This window comes from Rhea americana, unplaced genomic scaffold (genome assembly GCF_003343005.1).
Source record: "Rhea americana isolate MKP2758 unplaced genomic scaffold, rheAme1 scaffold_259, whole genome shotgun sequence".
NCBI lineage: Eukaryota > Metazoa > Chordata > Aves > Rheiformes > Rheidae > Rhea > Rhea americana.
The window spans coordinates 673,817-691,374 of record NW_028186378.1 but is presented as its reverse complement, the minus strand read 5'-3'; the positions used below and the strand labels follow the sequence as shown (position 1 = coordinate 691,374).

Below are 17,558 nucleotides of genomic sequence, written 5' to 3'. Positions count from 1 at the left end.
GTATTGTGCTTAATGAAAAGCTAAAAACGTGCTAATTTGTCAGTCCTGTTGTGGTAGTGGCATCAGAGGCTTTTTTGAAATGCATTCCCGACTTGGGGAAGTGCGAAGGGGGGGGAAAATGACATTTTTCTACTAGCAGAAAAGTCAATTATAACGTTTCCACACTTTAGAAAATTGCTGATGCAGGATGGGAGTTAATAGAACAGTCAGCTCCACTTTGTATTACAGGATTTGGTGGGGGGGGGGCGGGTTGCTGAGAAATGGTGGTGTTTTTCCTTCTTTTTTATTTATTTATTTTTTAATGGCACCTTAAACAACAAGCCACAGCAGGCACCGTGGGGCTGAGTGGCGGCTCCGGCTCACCCTTGTCCGCCTGCAGGAGGTTGTCCCCTCCTGGTGCCGGCGTCTTGGTGGAAACCACCCATCCTGGACCTGCTGTGCCATTGCCATCGGCAGCTTCTCTCGAGGAGGCTTTTTGCACGGCGTCCGTCCGTGCTGCAGGTCTCTAGAGGGAAAAATTGCTGCAGAGCCTTAGGCTAATGTTTTGGAGACTTTCTGCTGAAATTTAGGATACGGGGCCCAATGGAGATGATGCCTGGGGCTGCCAAGGGGCCTCGGTGAAGCTGGTCTCTGCCCAGCGTATGGCTGGGAGGGAGAGCTGAGTGGGGGACAATGGCCGGCGGGTAACTTGCTTTAGTGGGAATAAATTAAACTGATATTGTTATGCCTGGAAAATGATATTGTTTTGCCTCAAAGCTGATGATATTATGCCCAAGGGCAGCTGTACTGCTGCTGCTCCATCATCGTCGTAGAAGCAGCACAACCTGCAAGGGGCTACGGTCTCAGCGTGCGGAGAGCCGCAATGCCGGATTTTTCCTAACTGGCCGGAGAGGTCTTTCCCACCTGCGTAAGCCCGAGCTGAGGTTTGCAGTAGGCTAAATTCTTGGTTTGGGTGGTTTGGCTAATGTGCAGGTAATGGAGATCTGGGATTACTGGTATCGGAGATTTTTCTGGCTCCACGCTGAGGTCTGGGCTGGTTCCTGGCCTGATGTCCCGGCTCCAGGTTAGGCAGTCGGCAAAGGTCTCTCCTCCTTCTYCGAAGCCCTGGCACTGTCTCCTGAGCTCCTGCTCCAAGCTGCAGGATTGCGCCCGGCCTCTGAGACTATATTTAAAGCACATTAAAATCCACAGGGCCGGGGTGTGCCAAGACTTCATTGCCTCTGGGGGAGTGAAGTCATGTTTTGCTCCTGCCTTCTCGATGGCTCCTTCCCAACGTTGGGAGCCCAAGCGCTTTGCGGGGTGAGGTGGTTTCTGCTTGCTGGGGCTACAGAGGGAGCAAGCACGAGCACTTCTCAAAAGTCATGTCGTATGGAGTTCTCCTGGGTTTGTAGGAAGCAATTAAGCCAATTAATTTATTGGTAAATTATCTTATGATGAAGTACAAAATAACTGCAATGAAACGCTGACATTCACATTAATACCAAATTAGTTACTGTATTATGACTGTTCTTACAATGAATGCCCAGTAATTTAATAGTAATGGGACATTTAAATAATTTAGCCCATAATTTGCTAGATCACTTACATATATAAATGAGCGTGACAGCTTCTTTCCTCAACTTCGCTGGTGCCGCTGGACTAGCGCCCAGCCCCAGCAGCGGGAGGCGAACCAGTCCAGCGACCGCTTAGAGGCGGCAGGCGTCCATGCCGAGCCTGGGTGGGCCTTCTCCTTCCCCAAACTGCTGCGTTTGGGACACGCTCCCAAACAGCCGGGCTGTTGGAGCGTCGTGCTGAGAGTGTAACTACCCTTTGGTGGTGCATAACCTACCCGCTCCTCTCCTTTTTTTTYCTTCCCACTGAGACCCAGGCCTGGCAGAAGGCCTCTAGCGGGGCTGCTCRCGCAAGTGCTGCTGGCCTTGCATGGGATGGACTTTAGAGATCTGGCCAGGGCCACTTCATTGACTAGTTCAGCCACTGACACTGAAATTACTGCGTGCTGGTTCTGCTTGAGGTAACGGCTTCATTTTCATGTTGCTGCACTTTCTGTAATAATAAACAGCATTAAAATTGCTTCTTGTTCCTGCTCCAGTGGATTTTTTTTTTCTCCGTAAGCTGGTGAATACTGGAGGAAAACCGCAGGCTTCGGCTCTAAGTGCACCTGGGAAGGTGCAACGCTGACGCAATACTCTTGCACCCCTTCTGCATGGGGTCAACGTCGTGCCCCTGGAGATGCACGTTGCCAGTCACTGTGTTACTGCGCTGCTGAGATTGGATTGAACCCGCTGACATATTACTTAATGGTCTTGCTTACCTCCAGCCGAAGCGCAGTCTTTTCATCACATCATATTCTACTGTCAAACCTGTTGTGGAGAGGAGTATTCCTCTGTCTGCAAGATTGAGGAGAGAATTACCCAGATTAGTTTTGTTGCAGATGAGAGAGGCTAGGAGGCTTTTAATGCAAACCCTGCCGTCTCCTCTGACAGCCTGGCTCTTCTCACCGAGGAGAGTTGAAGACTCCTTTTYTTAATTTGGAGCTGCCAAATTTGTGAAACCAGCAGCCCGCTGCAAGCAAGCATCTGCAAGGGAAAGAATAAAGAAAGGGAGGCCAAATTTTGTAGCTGCTCCGTTGAGAGTGATTGAATCCAGGGCCCGGCAGTTCCTACATGCAGCGTCCTCTCGTGTGGCTCATGACGAGGCTCCAGCAGCCTGATTACTGCTGGAGCCTGGGCAGAAGGACTCAGGCGCACAAAGACAGGTCTTGGGTTTTGCACAGAAGGGGTCTATGAAGCATCTCTCCTCTGCCTTGGACCCCCTTGGCAGGCCTGGAGGTGCAGCCTCCGAGGTGAAAATCCAGGCYGAGTCCTGAACTACGCAGCCAGAAGTAGCTGGTCAGCGGATGACAAGAAGCCTGCGTTGAGGTGCCTCACGCTCCCATGTGCTGTGTTAGTGTGTCAGCCTGTTCTTCCCTTCCTTCAGGGGGAGGAAAATGCTCTTTATTAACCACTTCCCTCTGCTGTGCTCAATGATATGGTTACTTAAATTGTTTTCTGTACAGGGAGCTGCTATAGGAATCTTTCCAGGCTTTTGTTCAGACTTCGCCTTTTCCAGGAGCGCCTTTTTCCAGTTGTTTTCCCCTTATGTGTAGGAGACACTGTGTTTTTAAGCCCTTCAGTCCAATCCCCTTCCTACCCTGCTTTGTCAGTGTAGCTTCTCCAGCAAGCTTTTGCATAGGCTTTTCTCTTTGTGCAGAGTTTGTCCTATGACATGTTACCTGCCAGGTAAGGGCACATTTTATACAAGTCACTTGCCACCAGGCTTCTTGGTAAAATTACTCTTCTTGGTAAAATAGCCCAGGGAACCGGGGGCATAAGGGATGGAGATGCCCAGGACGAAGATGCAGAAATGTTGGAAATAAATGTTGGAAATTCAGAAGCTCTATTTGTGTGCCAGGATCAGGCTAGAAGTGAGTTTTACCTGGCAGACTACGCACAGCACAGGTGTGATGTGTTTTCCTCGGCCTGCATCCTGACCTATTCTGTGCTGGAGAAAATAAATCAGCAGTTTCTTGCAGCAATCCAATCCAGCCCACGTTGCATCTTCCAGCCTGGGTATAGCAAAGGTATAGAAGCACTTGGACTCCCTGGGGATCATGTGCCTTATGTGAGTACTTAAATATATACATTGTGAAAATATACTCGTTGTGAAGTCGCTATAGGTACGTTGCAATTAGAGGAGCAAATCAGTATTTGTGGCTCCGGTCCTTACTGTGGTCTGCAGGAGACCTGGGGAATGAGGTCCTTCACTGGCAAAAGGATGTTGCTGTTGCCAGCAGTGTCACGGAGGATGCCTCAGTTTTGGAGTGGTTCCAGCCTTTCCTTATAAATATCTTGCCCCCTAAAATTGCTGCTTTGCACACAAAGTTGACCAGACTGCATAACACTAGCAAATGTACCAAATGCTGTTGTGAGCAAAATAGATTCTCAGGACATCCGCCAAAATAAATAACCCCTGATCGTATTGCTGCTCTTTCTTATGCTTTTTAATGTTTTCTCCTAACATTCACATTCAAGAATCTGTCCATGACACTGTGTCACAAGGCAAAACAGTGCTTCGTCCTCATGTGGCTATGTAAATATTCAGCTTGTGGTAGATTGCATTAAGTGTCTTATAATCCATCCCAACTGAAAAAAATGGTCTTTATAGCTGTAATTGTTTTATTGAGGATTGTAATGCATTAGACTTACAGATACATAAAGCAGTTAGTTTTACAAAGCATATAGGATATTAATGTAATGAAAGACATGTTAACCTTACATCAATTTTTAAGGAGAGTTACTTGCTGAAATAAATGAGTATAGCCTAAAAGTAGATGATGTTTCAGTCCTGAGTAATGAACCCCTCTGCTCCCTAAAAAATCTCTCAGACTAAAAAATGTTTCAGCATATCAGTGGTCATTAACTCTTTATTCTCTGAGAACAACATGCCATATAGATGTCTCATCCTACTTTGTAACCTTTTTTAAAATGCAGTACCTGGATGAGCTATAATTTGGGGTGCATTCCTCTAAAGCGTCTGCTCTGCTGACCTCTTCCCTTTTCCAGCGTAGTGGAGCTGTGACTGGTATTGACAGATGAAAAATTCTTGAGGAAGTTACTTTTTCTTTTTTTCTTTGCTTCCTTCTTTCTTTTTTCCCTTTGCCTTTCCTTTTCCTTTTCCTTTTTCTGCTTCCTCAGCCTCTGCCAGTGCTTTGATTCGTGCTTTACCCAGTGGTGTCTTGGCATACCAAGCCTGGAGAATTGAAAAGCAGGTCTATGTTTTAATAATACTAAAAAAAAACCATGAGGGAACATTTAAGGAACTCTGTACTAGTACAATGGAGCATTCCTTAGGAAAGTCTTAAAACCCTGGCTGGCTTGTGGAGGAGCAGAAATGAAATCCACAGATCTCCTGAGAACATTATTGCAACAAAAAGTATAGCAATTGCTTGCTTGAAGTGTCTCATTAACATGAACGCTTAGCTTAGACCATTTGTGTTGCTATAGTTATGGAAATGTTAAAATGTCCATGATCAGCCCTATTTCCGAGGTATATAGCTCTTGTCAAAGCTCCCTCTGGTCTGAAATCTGGCAAGAGACAGAGCGTATACTTCTCGTGGTTCTGCAAATCAATCCAGACGTTTTTTATTTCAGTGAGAGAACTTAAGAAACAAAACAAACCCCAAACATTAAAAACCTGTTTATTGCTTTCAGATGCCTGTTCACAGCACTGTGACTTGTAAATGATTTTGGTATAGTCGCTCTGCAAACTTGCCAAGCTTCTGGGCTGTAATGTCAGCACGGCAGTTCCAGACCATGTTAAAATAACGTAAAATGAAGGAGAGGGCAGTGCTTTAAATTTAGCAATGTGTAAGAACTAGTTTTTCCCTGCAGGTACGTACAAAAACTTGTATTGACAATGTCCTGCCTGCACTGGAGATTAAAATGCCACTAGGTGTTGACATGTTTGATAAAATGCCTTTCCTTTCCCTCTTTGCTCATCATCATGTGCTGCCCCAGGCAAGAATATCTCTTTCCTCGTAGTCACCCCCTGACCACAAGGTTACGTTTATCACTAATCCACTTGCACCTCAACTAGGGGTGTCAACAGGACGAAGTGACTAGCCCCAGAGTTAAAAAAAAAAACAAAAAAAAAAAAACCAAAAAACTCCCCATGCTGGAAAAATGTCCTCCAAAGCTCTTTGGTACAGCTTTCCTTGTGCCTTTCAAGTATTTTGTACCAGTCACAACTAGTGTGCTAGCTGGACCACCCTTTGCCCCTCTCGGGCTACCATTGTTTCTACTTAAGGATTTGTATCAATCACTCCGGTGCAATAATTTAGAATTTTGAAAAAGTGGACCTATAATTGGGGCTGAAATTTGAGTAAATTGAATGGAAGAAATCACATTATCACAAATTCTGCATTATTTATATTCATTTTGGAACCCTGGCAGAATATAAATGTCAAGCAGAGAGATTCATGTTTCCAGTGAGGAGAAAGCAAAGATTCATCATAGTGCTAATCTTCACTTTGAATCCTGCTTTTAGTTTTGGCAACTTTGCTTCAAAAAGGACAAAGCAAAGCGACAAAAATGGTCCAGCAATGACAATGATTAGAAGCTCAAGGAGAGGGGCTTCCATATGAGACGAAGAGACAGGAGTTAATTAATGCAAAAGGCCATTTTGACAATCCTTTTCCCCCACCCCATCATACAGGTGCTGAGGGTAGTTTCCATGACATTTAAGGGAAACAAATTTAAAATGGATAAAAGGGAATACTTTCTTAAGGGCTGTAATTAATGCATGCAAATGATTGCCACGGGATACTGAGGCCAATATAATTTTAGCGGTGTTCAGAACGAAGGGCTGCCTGCATACTTTGTGCCGTACAAAACGGGCACGTTTATACGAAGTGGAATAATATTTGCAAGTTAACCTCGCACCAAATGCTTGCTCTCATGTTTCAGGGTACAAATGGATTACTGCTTGGAGTTGGGAATGTTAGGAGTTTTGTCTTTGCTGCAACACTGAGCCATTAGCCATTCCCTGAGGAAAGATACTGGTTTAGATAGGAAGCGTGAGGAAAAAATAATTTGCCAAATATCACAAATGCTGCCTGTGCTGAGTGAGCCAAATGGCTCTAAATAGAAATTGGAGAGTATTCAGCAGGGCTGGGAGAAATGTATGTGCTATCATTAGGCTAGCAGTGGAAGAAGACTTGGACAAAGTTGCTAGAAGCTACATCCTGTTTATTGTGCAAGACGCCGTGGGGATTCAAAGCCAGAGGGTATTCAAAGAGCAGAACAAAAAGGAAACCTTTGAGCCAGGAGAACTTGACTGTTTTTGTGTAGAAGTTTGGAGGGCTGGCGGTGGTAGAAGAGAAAGCTTTTTCGGGGTCTATAGCTTCAGTACAAAAGCCCTACCCCACTTGGGGCCCCTGGTGCGGGCTGATTTCAGCTCTCCTTAGTGCACAGCGAGGCTGCCCTCTCATTCAGGGGTGACGGCTGCACTAGCGTTCAGTAGCCTTGAAGAGCCTGAGTTGAGCATTCTGTGGGGTTTTCGCAGTGTCAGTGTTGATAAGCTGTGCTGGTTGTATCCAAACGAGCCAGTTCAAGCCTAGTTCAGCTGTCCCTAAGCTATGCTGAAGTCACTATAGCAAATAAATTGTAGAACTGTACTTAAACCTGGTAAACTTTTCCCATTGCTAGCAAAGCCAAAAGCAATACAGTGAAAGCAGAATTAACTACTGCGTAAAAGAATCCTGGTCTACGGAAAGAAAGAATAATTACATTACTGAGCTACATGTGGAAAAAGTAGCTGTTTGCAGAATAATCCATGTGCATTTGAGGTGTATATAGTGCACTAGGTTTTGTGCTAAGGATTTTATGGCCCTGCAGTGGGGGAGAAGGGTTTGAGGCAGAAATGAGTTTTTTTTAAAAATTCCAACCCYCAAAGCTTTATCATAGAAAATGCTTGTTTAGAAGACCTGGACAGTCTGTTTTCTGCCTTTCCAAGCAAATATAGCCAGGTTCACCAAATGCGGCAGCTCCAAAAGAAAGAGGACCAACATGCACTGTACCAGTGGCATGTATATCTTTGTGCTTGGAGGCCGCTGTGGTCTAGATGAGCTGGGAGTGAAGTGGTGCACCAGGCAGGTTGCCCGGGCAGAGTTGCTGCCTCAAATAATGGCCATTGGCCTGGCACTTGAAGCTGCCCAGGCTGTCRAACATCCCAAAATGTGAGAGATGGGTGGTCAGTGCCTTTTGAGCAATACATCATCATAAACAGCGACGTGCCAACCACATCAGCAGGGCTAGCAGATCTCTAGGTCAAATGTGCCTGGACAAAAGTAAGGCAGAGGACAACGAAAGGCAGACAGTTGACATAGCTCAACATCACCTTAAATGTTTCTTCCTCCTCCTTGTACACGGGGTCTTGTCTGGCCAGAGAATTCATGAACTCAACAGCCTTCAGCGGCTTCTTAGTCATCTGCAGGATGCGTCGTTCGCTCAAGACAGTTTGCACTGCCTGGAGGATGTGTCCCTGGGTGAAACCATCAGATAATTTTGCTAGACAGCTTATGTTCAGTGATTTGGTGAGGATTCCTCCATTCTGCAGGATGATATGTTTCCATAAGACTGTTTAGCAAGACCCAGAAAAGGAGAGAACACACCAAAAACATACATTACAAAAAGCAAGAGAAATGTTTTTACATCCTGATATGGAAAAAAGAAAATAGGGGGTATCAGTGAGCAAAGCCAAGGTTCAAACACCTCTCTTATTTATTTGCTGTGTTTCGTTTGTCTACAGACTTGCAGCATAGCAAACATAGCATAGCATCTGTTCTTAAACTATTAATGATCTATTGCTGGCTWCTAGTCAGTACTTTTGGAAAGTCATTAAGGGCAGGTAATCTGAGGTGGGCATGTGTATAAAAATGTAAAGAAATTATTAAATTCACCTGTGTGTATACACACAGAGAGAACTTGCCCCAAATTTTTCCATTTGGATGTATAGAGCTAAGTATCTACATTAACTGTCTGCTTTTATTTTGGTGACCCTGACCACAGGCTACTCCTGAACTGAAGGCTGTTATGGGGGCTTGATTTCTGGCATAGAAGACAAAGACCTCCTCCTATACAGGGACACATTGCAAATGCCAGGTATAAATGTCTGTGATTGGTGCTTTGCTTGTTAATTAAATGGAGAACCTGTTTGTATCTTTTAGGTGCAAACCTCTGTGACATAAAAGTTTTTTTAATGTTTGGGAAGTACCTGGGATTTTCCTCCCAAAATAAACAAATAGGAATAACATTTTTCCATCTATAAGGAGCAGCCTTGGCTCAGAGAAGCTTTGTAAAACTTTCCTGCCCTATCACGGTGCTTTCTGTTAAAAGTCCGATGTGAAAAACAAAACACTTGGACACAGGAGGAAGAGCTATTGCATAAAGAGATTAAAAAGATGCCTGAGTTGGTGGTTTGAATATCTTGTGTTTGAACACTTATATGTAGTATGGAAATGCTGGGAGGGCAAGTTAATGTTGCTACATGTAGGAGCACATAATAGAGAAAGCCTGCTTTAGTTTTCCTTTGGTAGCAACACAGATACTATGGACTACTCACAACTATTGACAACTCTGTACTACATTTTTCACTCAAGCAAACTGAGATCTTCTGCTTGATTTGTAACTGTGCTCAATAACTGTTGGCTGAATTGCTGATTCGTAATAGAGAAACGGATGCGCACAACAGTGAAAATTTCTTCTGCACAGCCAGATGTTGTGTGCTGCAGCTTCTGATGCAGTAGGGTTAGGCATAAGAGGAAATACTGCCCTGCTGGCTGATTAATAGCAGGAAACTAGTATAAGACAGTGAATCTCTCAAACCAATGATTTTCATTTCATTTTTGCTGTTCTCACATTGCTTGGAATGGAACATTGGTTTGTAGTAAAACAGAGGGTTATAGTAAACAGACGAAGTTTGAATGTTGTGGCTGTAAATGTTTGTTATTTCACAGCTTTCCTGTCCAAAGAGGTTTCTTATGTTCTCAAATTGAGTGTCAGGTCCTGAAAATTGTCATGAGCAGATGAGTGTCCTGAATTGGATTGATATTTCTATCACATTTCAGGGAAGTCTGAGCTAAAGGACAAGCCAGGCACTTGCTGTCTTGAATGGGACAGTGTCAAAGAACCAAAGCTACAAGTTTAATCTGCTTTAAAATACCAAGAGTTAACATTTTTGGGCATTCTGAGGTTTATTAATTGAAGTCTCTTTGGCTCTTTCTTTTTTTATTCCAGATTAGTGGTAAGAGTCCCAGAATGTGATGGTTCAGCCTCCAGGAACAAACATAGCTAAATTCAATTGCTATCACCTCCTTTCTCTGGGTCCTACTCACGTCTCTTATCTGTTAGTAATTTATCAGAGCAGTAACGTAACGTGAAACACATGTTAGCTCGCTCAGAGACCATTTCCCATCTACACTAGGGAAATTTTTGAATGTAGGAGAGATTTACAATGTGCTAGGCAGTCAAAACCCATCTTGAGCTTGCCTGAACATGCATCATCTCAATACCTTGGCTGCCTCCTTGAAAGGCAGTACACAACTGGACTTCACAATACAGTTGCATGATTTTGCAATAAGGTGAATACACGGAGCAATATTGTCTACTTTACTTAAGGTATAATTGCAAGGTGAGTTCCCAGCACTGAATGTAGATTTTAAATTGGTTTCTCCTGAGACATCATCCACCACAGATTAGTGGCACAAAGGGGGTCTGTTTTCTTTGATGGGGTGATAAACAGATAGCTGTGCTGGAAGAAGCACTATTTACAGTCCTAACCGGAGGTGTTTGGTGCCATTGAGAACAGTCTACAATCTTTTTTTTTTTCTACATATCTTTAGACTGGACCTAAACTGCCTTTTTGCTTATGAAAGTCATTGCATACAGACTCCCTAGCACACAGGTAAGCGTTAATCAAATGATATAGTCAGGAAAAACATATATACTTTTGGGAATAAAAGCCCTTCTACGAGGCACTTCAGAAGGACTTGGCCAAACTACTGTTTTTCTTGAAGTAACTGATTCAGGTTATTAAGCTTAACTTGGAGCATTTTTTTCTTAGTCAGTGTACAGCTATTGCAGACTTCAAGCTGATTCAAATCTCAAGACAAACTTGCAAGTCTGAAAGTTCGTCTTTTTTTCCAGCCATGTGAGTTGGTCTAATAAAAGATATGGTTATCCTTGCAAGCTTTGCTTGTTAGACAATATCTGACACTCAGTAAATTTGTCAGACTTTGCGAGGGCCTGTCCATCGTTGTAAACATTTGATAGACTAGACAAGCAAAATCTTGGATGCCTCTATTATTTCCTTTACGATCTGTAAGTACAAACATGGAATTTGACGGTGACAAAACTCTGTCTTCCAGACATGGTTCAGTTAATGGTAAAGCCCTGAAATGTATTGTCTAGGACTTGGCAACTGGCTATGTATAATGGCAATTGCGGTTCCCATTATTTTTTTTTTTAAAGTTCAAAATAGAAAATAAGATCCTATTTCAGTGCACATTCATACAGTGAAAAAATAATAGTTTGGGCCTAATTCAATGTACACTAAGCACAAACTCGTGAAGAAATGTTAGTTGCTGCAGAACAATATTACCACCTTCTCTCCACTCCCACTTTACTTGATCTTTGGGGGATCCTGTATCAGTATTAACTAAACTTTCAGGAATTCAGATGTACCTGGGGTATAAATGGAGCTGAACATCAGTTCTGAGGATAACAATATAATGAGCTTGGATCTTAAGCACTTATAACGATCAGGGTGACTTGAAATACTTGCCAAATCTTGATGCATAGTCAGGCCTAGGAATCAGAATGATTTTTTGGTAAACTTTGCAGAAAGGTCTGAGGTCAGCATCAAAGGGACGTCCAGTGGTTCCCACTAGCAACACTCTGTCCTCTGCTTTCAAAATATTGAGGAATTTGGGGAGAATTTTTTTCAGTCGTTTTGGATCCATCTTCAGAGCATACATGTAAATATAAGGAGGAAAGAGTTACTATTAATGCTGACAGCTTAGAGTTAATGAGGTGAAGTAACTCTAGACATGAGTATCTCCTAGCAGATGCCATATACAAGAGAATTTTGTGCTCTTTTTTCAGTTTATCTGCATTCAGTGTAAACAGGCTAGATGCTCAACCTAAGTAGAAGGCTGTTGTCTTCTGCAAGTTAGGCTAACTCTTGATTTCTGCTATGCATTTGTGGGTTTGTGTGCTAGTGCCTTTCACTATTGCATCTGCTGGTCCCAATATTGAACAGCAGGAAGGAAGTCAAGACTCATTTAAAGAAGGAATTCCTGGTTTCAAGCTCAAGGAGAAATACTGCTTGGAGCTGCGTACCTGATGAATTTTATCAGACGGGGTATGTAACCTTGTCTGTAATTCTCACAGCTTTTGGAGATTATGATCTACTAACTCTTAACTGTTTCAAATATGAAAATATGCTCCCTGATTTCTGAAGAGATTTCAGCTTGCTGAGGCGCTAATCTAAGGATACAAGCTCTTAGAACTCAGGATTCAGTTCCTTCCAATAATTTACCATTTCATTTTATTATAGATACCATTTACAGATCAGATGAATGTCATGCAAAACCTGTTATTGGATAGTCATGCTTGATAATGCTCAAGTGAACAGTGGTTAGAGAGGGTTAATCAGATTGCTGTGGTGTTAAGCTACTGTTAATAAAGCTATAACTGAATAACAGGGTTAGGACAGGGTACAGTATTCAGAAGAGTCTAAAGACTTGAAAGCCTCTTTTCAGAAATGATTGAGACTAAACATCCAAGTCACCCATGCTCACTTGAACACCTTACTCTAGGTCACCTTGTGATTTTTTTACTGTATAGAAGGCAGCTGCCTGAGAAACTTTAGCTTGAAATTCAAAGCGGGCCTTTCTTAACGCCAAAAAAGAAGAAACTGTGTTCTGCAAACCTTCTCAATTGCAAGGTAATAATACACACCTGTGAATCTACATTGCATGTCCAATTTCTATGATCCAATTTTTTCCTGTTGCCTGCAGTAGCAGACAATTGACAGAAAGAATCAAAAAAAAACCTCTGCTCTTTGCAGTGAAAGCTACCAAGAAGGGTTACCTGGGAAATAAAAAAAAAAATCCAAAAGTCTTGGCATAGAAAGTTGCCCACTTATTTTCTAGTTAAATTTGTCTTAATTACAGTATTCTGGCTTCTCATCCTCATTCTCATTCTTTCTATTTTCAAGGACATAGTGAGCATCTTAAATACTGCCAATTGCCTAATTAAGATAGTACAGAGTTCAGCATGTCTTGGCACCAGGGCTGAGCTCCCTCTTCAGAGCATGGGCATGTTGCTTGCCAGGACAAAATAATCCTGCTCATGCTTTCTCTTGGATGAACTGTTCCTGTGGCCATGGGCCGCTGCCAGCTGCTGTTTTTTCCATCCTTCCCCTCCTTGTTCTCGTACACCCGTCGCTCCCAGGAGAGCAGGATCCCTGTGCAGTGTGCTCTRTACACACAGCCAGTGGGCTCACCCTGGGGCAGAGGAGAAATCTTGGCTTCTCYAGAAAGAAAGATGATTGCTCCATCCACCCCTAAATAGCATGGGCTCCTTTGCTCTCTGAAAGCATGACCTCAAATTGCAAGCTCCCAGGTTCTTATTCAAGCTTTGCCTCTGCCTTCTTAAATAGTTTTTTGGTAATGAACTTGACTTCTCCAGTACAAATATACCTTTGGAAACAGTAACCAGCCCTGCTACATTTGCTCTATCAGGGAGTTTTGGTCACAGCAATGACAGAAATGTTTATTTTAATGCCTTTTAGGCAGGCTGAACTACTCTTCACAATTTATATACATCTTGCTGCTCAGAGGCATTGAACTTCCGCCTCTTTATATATTGGAAGGAAGCACAACGGTTTTCTAAGATGTCTTGCAGATCACGCTTTGCTAGAAAGTAGAAAATTATCAGATTGTGTTAGGCTTCTCAGGAGAAGAGTCCCATCTCTCCCTCTCTCTGTCGCTTTCAAAAAAAAAAAAAAAAAAAAAAAAAAAAAAACAGAGGATAAGAGTTACTCCTGGTGAGACAGGTTGTTTTCCAGACCTGCAGAATGTGTTTTCAGCCAGGAAAATTCTCTCTATCAGGAAATGCAGATATTTTTTTTCAAAACAACTGTCTGATTCCTATTTCAACCCTTACTCAAGAAAATAAGTCCTAATTTATCCCCTGTACTTGGAACATCCATTTTATGGTGACAAATGATATCCATGGATTTCTACTGACCCTACAGCTGGTTACAAGAAGTGCTCATTGCTCAGCCTGTAGGAATCTTATTTCTAAATTTTAAACAACTGTATCAGTACCAGAGACAAGCTAAATGCTCTGCTCCCTTGTTAAGCCTGCTAAGCCAGACTGGCATTTGTGTGTCGGCAGCTCCTGTTATGCTTTTGAAAATGTGTGTCCATAGTGCACACATTTCAGGGATATGTCCTGAAAGCTAATAATATCACCTCCACTTTGAAAGAAATGTCAGTAGCAAGAGGGGCTGTTGAAGAGGCAAGCTAGGATTTCAGCTGTCATGTGGATCTGAGCTGGAGAAAAAAATGGGGTGAATTGTGAAGGTGACCTATATTTATTTAAAAATGAGAGTGGCTGAACTGCCTAAACAGCATCCCTGGCAACTGGATTACCATAACAAATTTAATATTTGACTGCTTGGTATCCTTTAGGAAGAACTGAAGAGAGACCATTTTTCTAGTGGGCCTTTCAAGACGTTTTATCAGATCCTCAGCCATGGTGCCAGAAATGTCACCCTGGGATGAGTGCGGAGACTTCCATTTGCTCGGGCTTCTCCTGAGGGCTGAACTTACTTACCTTCTTGGAGAGATCCCARCGAAGGTTCTCCAGACTGCCATTTATAACTACTGTCCTTCTCATTTCATGTTGTCTGGCTCTGAACATCAGCTATGTTTGTAAGCTAAGTGGGACATGAGTGATTCTGAAGTTGAAGCTGTGTGCTCTCACCAGGAACAAGGGAGCCCTTCCATTAAATACCTGCTAATCTAGGGATGCAATAGCAGGGGTAGAGGTTTCTTCTGGACTTTGAGATGGGGATGAGGCTAAATTACACCTTGCCAGTTGGTCTCAAGGCAAATAGACAAAGACCGCGACTATTCCAGGCTATTTTTTTCTCCTCTTTTTTCTTTTTCTTTTTTCTTTTTTTCCTCCCTGGTGGTAGCTGCAGTCAAGGTTTGAGCCCAGGTAAACTGCTTGCCTGCAGAGTCTGGACCACTAGAGGGCATCAATTACTGCACACCCATCTCATACAACCYTCAAAGAAATGACAGCCTAATCCAAGGTGATATTTCATCAGTATTCAGAAAAAAACAAAACAAAACAAAAAACCAAACAAACAAACAAAAAAACATGTCTATGTCCATTCCACAGTCTTAAACACACTACACTTATCTTAAAAGCAAAGGTTTAATTTTTCACATGGAGCTCCACAGAAAAGATGTTCTGCAAGCAGCATGAACCTAATACGAGTTTCAAGTGTACTRCTCTCTGCAGTGTATGAATTGCATTTGTGCTGTGCCTATTGGGCAGTGTTTTAATTTTCTTTCTAGTGGAGAAGCTACAAAAACCACAAAGGAGCAGAAGAAATGTAAAGAGGACTCCTGGGAGCCTAAAGAAAATAATCTGTAAACATAACTATTTAATATATACTCTTTGTTTTCACGGTGGAAATTTATCCTTGTTACTTTATTGTTCACTTTGGCTCCATCCAATTTCTCAAATTAATAGAGCTGAACAATTTAAGCTCATCTTAACTTTCAGTTTCTTGCCTCAYATTTTGAAATTCTCCATTATTCTCTCCTACTTTTCAGTGCATTGATGAGCAGTGACTGGACTATTTTTAAATAAAGCAAGGATAAGTGTGTAAGAGAAATGTGACTTAAGAGCCCCAAGAGGTCACAAGACTCGAAAAAAAAGTTAGTGAGACAAGCTATTATCAAGTAAGCTTTGGCCTGTCTGGTCATACTGCTRTGTGCTAAATTAAGAAATACACCCGTTCTTTTGTACGGGTTCTAATGCAGCATGAGAAATTATCTGCACCTGAATAAAAAAGGAGCAACTCACCTCTTTTTCAGCCTTCGGCACTTTTTTATAAAATGTTTTTTCTGCGTCTCCAATCCACACGACTGAAGGCTGCAGTTGTTTAGCCACCTAAGAGAAAACARGAGAGAGAATGCAGGAAGGTTGATTAAAATGGCTACAATTTCATACCTGGGTGCCTATAATTATGCTTTTGAATCCTTATTTCAGCAGTTAAAATTAGCCTGGTTTAGTTTTTTTCCAGAAAGGTTCAGCATTCATGGATAGCACTAGCTCTGCTTGGCATATCAAACCACTTCTATTTAGGAATCTAACATCAGAAACCCAACCCAAATTGGATCATTTTGATTCCTATGTTTATCTCAATTCCCAAGCCAGATTCAGTTGCAAGGCAGCAAAAGGAAGTCTGGCCTTAGAGTTCAATGACACACAACAGACCACTGGCAATTTTAGACTGGATGCCCACAAGAAGCCCACTCCAGTTTTCTGAGGTCAAAACAGGCAAGGAGRCAGGCAAGACAGGGCTACTGCATGAGCAATTACAGTACAAATCTTTGAGCAAAACAGGCTTATGCCCAAYGTTCTGGTTTATAGAACAGTGTATAATTTGCTATTAATTTTGAGTTAGCTCAAGAATTAAAATAGAGCTTGTTCAACTTAAAAGAGGGAGGTCTATACAGATGGGYTTTCCCGCTCCAAAGTTGGAGGCACTATACCGCTAGTTCACAGCAGGATGGCAGCAATGCTACAGGCTTTTTCACAWCTTGCACTCTCCCTATTGCTATAGAAACGCCAGTGGTTTAGGCATTCTGCTGCCAAATTTTAATCACTTTCCAGTTGCTCTCATAGCTGTGCTACTTTGCTCAGCAACAGAAGTGATGGTTTGGGGAGTCGATGGGCAATGACAGTGCATTCTTCTGCCCTGCCTTTTTATTTTATTTTATTTTATTTTCCCCTCCCTTTCCCTCTCCTCCCTCCAGTTGAAACTGCTGCTTTCAGGAAGGAAGCTCGCAATATTGATAGGTTGTATACATGATAAGCTTCAGGTCTGATTGACAGCCAGTGCAAGAAGAATTAAAAGCAATGACCATCTCTTGCAAGGCTTGCAGTTTAGTTCAATGGAAGCACTCCAACAGCACCAAGAGTGTGTGCGTCTGCAGTAAAAATGGATTGAAGACTGAAAAGAACAGTAGGTAGGGGCTGTTCAACTTGTTTGCTCTTCTGTGCTGCTGATGGGGTGAAGTGGAAACGCTGCCGTCTTTGGCACATGATACTTTATTTGTGGTAACCTGTCWGTTCTCCATTATGTCAAGTGGTACCTCCAAGTCCAGAACTGTTTTTCTGAGGGAAATGGAGTTTCCTCCTTTGGAAGGCAGGAACTCGAAGTTTACCATTAATTACAAGGATTGTAAAAATCTCCCAAAATATAATGAAAGATAATATGAAAACTCTACAAAAATGAATGTATAGACAAAGGTAGCTATGTTTACTTGCATGTATAGTTTAAGGAACAATATCTCAGTTCAGCAGTGTATTGAGTAAGCAAACTGGAATGAAATGAAAGAGAGAAAATTGTACAGCAATAATATGTGCCATTTTAAGGCCAGATGCTTGGTATCTAGTTTCTGTTTCGGTAGGTATGTTTTGTGTATTCCAAAATTTGAACACAGTCTACAAGGTACATTTGAGAGGSCAGCTCTGCTTTTCACAGAACCAAAGAGGGCAGCAGCCTGAGAGTCAGGGTTTTTCTGYTGAGCATCCTGTTATCCAAGGGCTCAGACACCTGCAGAAAAGGCAAGCTGCTCCTACAGAGTTGCACTTGCAGGTGAATTCAGTCAGCTCCTGGCTATTAAGTAGACTTAAAGACAGGTGAAG

General features: G+C 42.5%; 1 protein-coding gene across 1 annotated transcript in view; it reads right to left on the bottom strand.

Moving 5' to 3' along the window:
* Positions 1-4,313: 4,313 nt before the first annotated feature.
* The window catches only part of DRC11 (dynein regulatory complex subunit 11), a 109,206-nt gene continuing 95,961 nt past the window's right edge, over positions 4,314-17,558 (bottom strand). Inside the window, exons 16-19 of the mRNA XM_085307471.1 lie at positions 15,708-15,794; positions 11,380-11,557; positions 7,936-8,174; positions 4,314-4,788 (exon numbers count right to left, since the gene is read on the bottom strand). Of these exons, the coding sequence (XP_085163597.1) occupies positions 4,651-4,788; positions 7,936-8,174; positions 11,380-11,557; positions 15,708-15,794 (642 nt within the window). The 3' untranslated portion in view covers positions 4,314-4,650. The remainder of the gene's footprint in view (positions 4,789-7,935; positions 8,175-11,379; positions 11,558-15,707; positions 15,795-17,558) is intronic.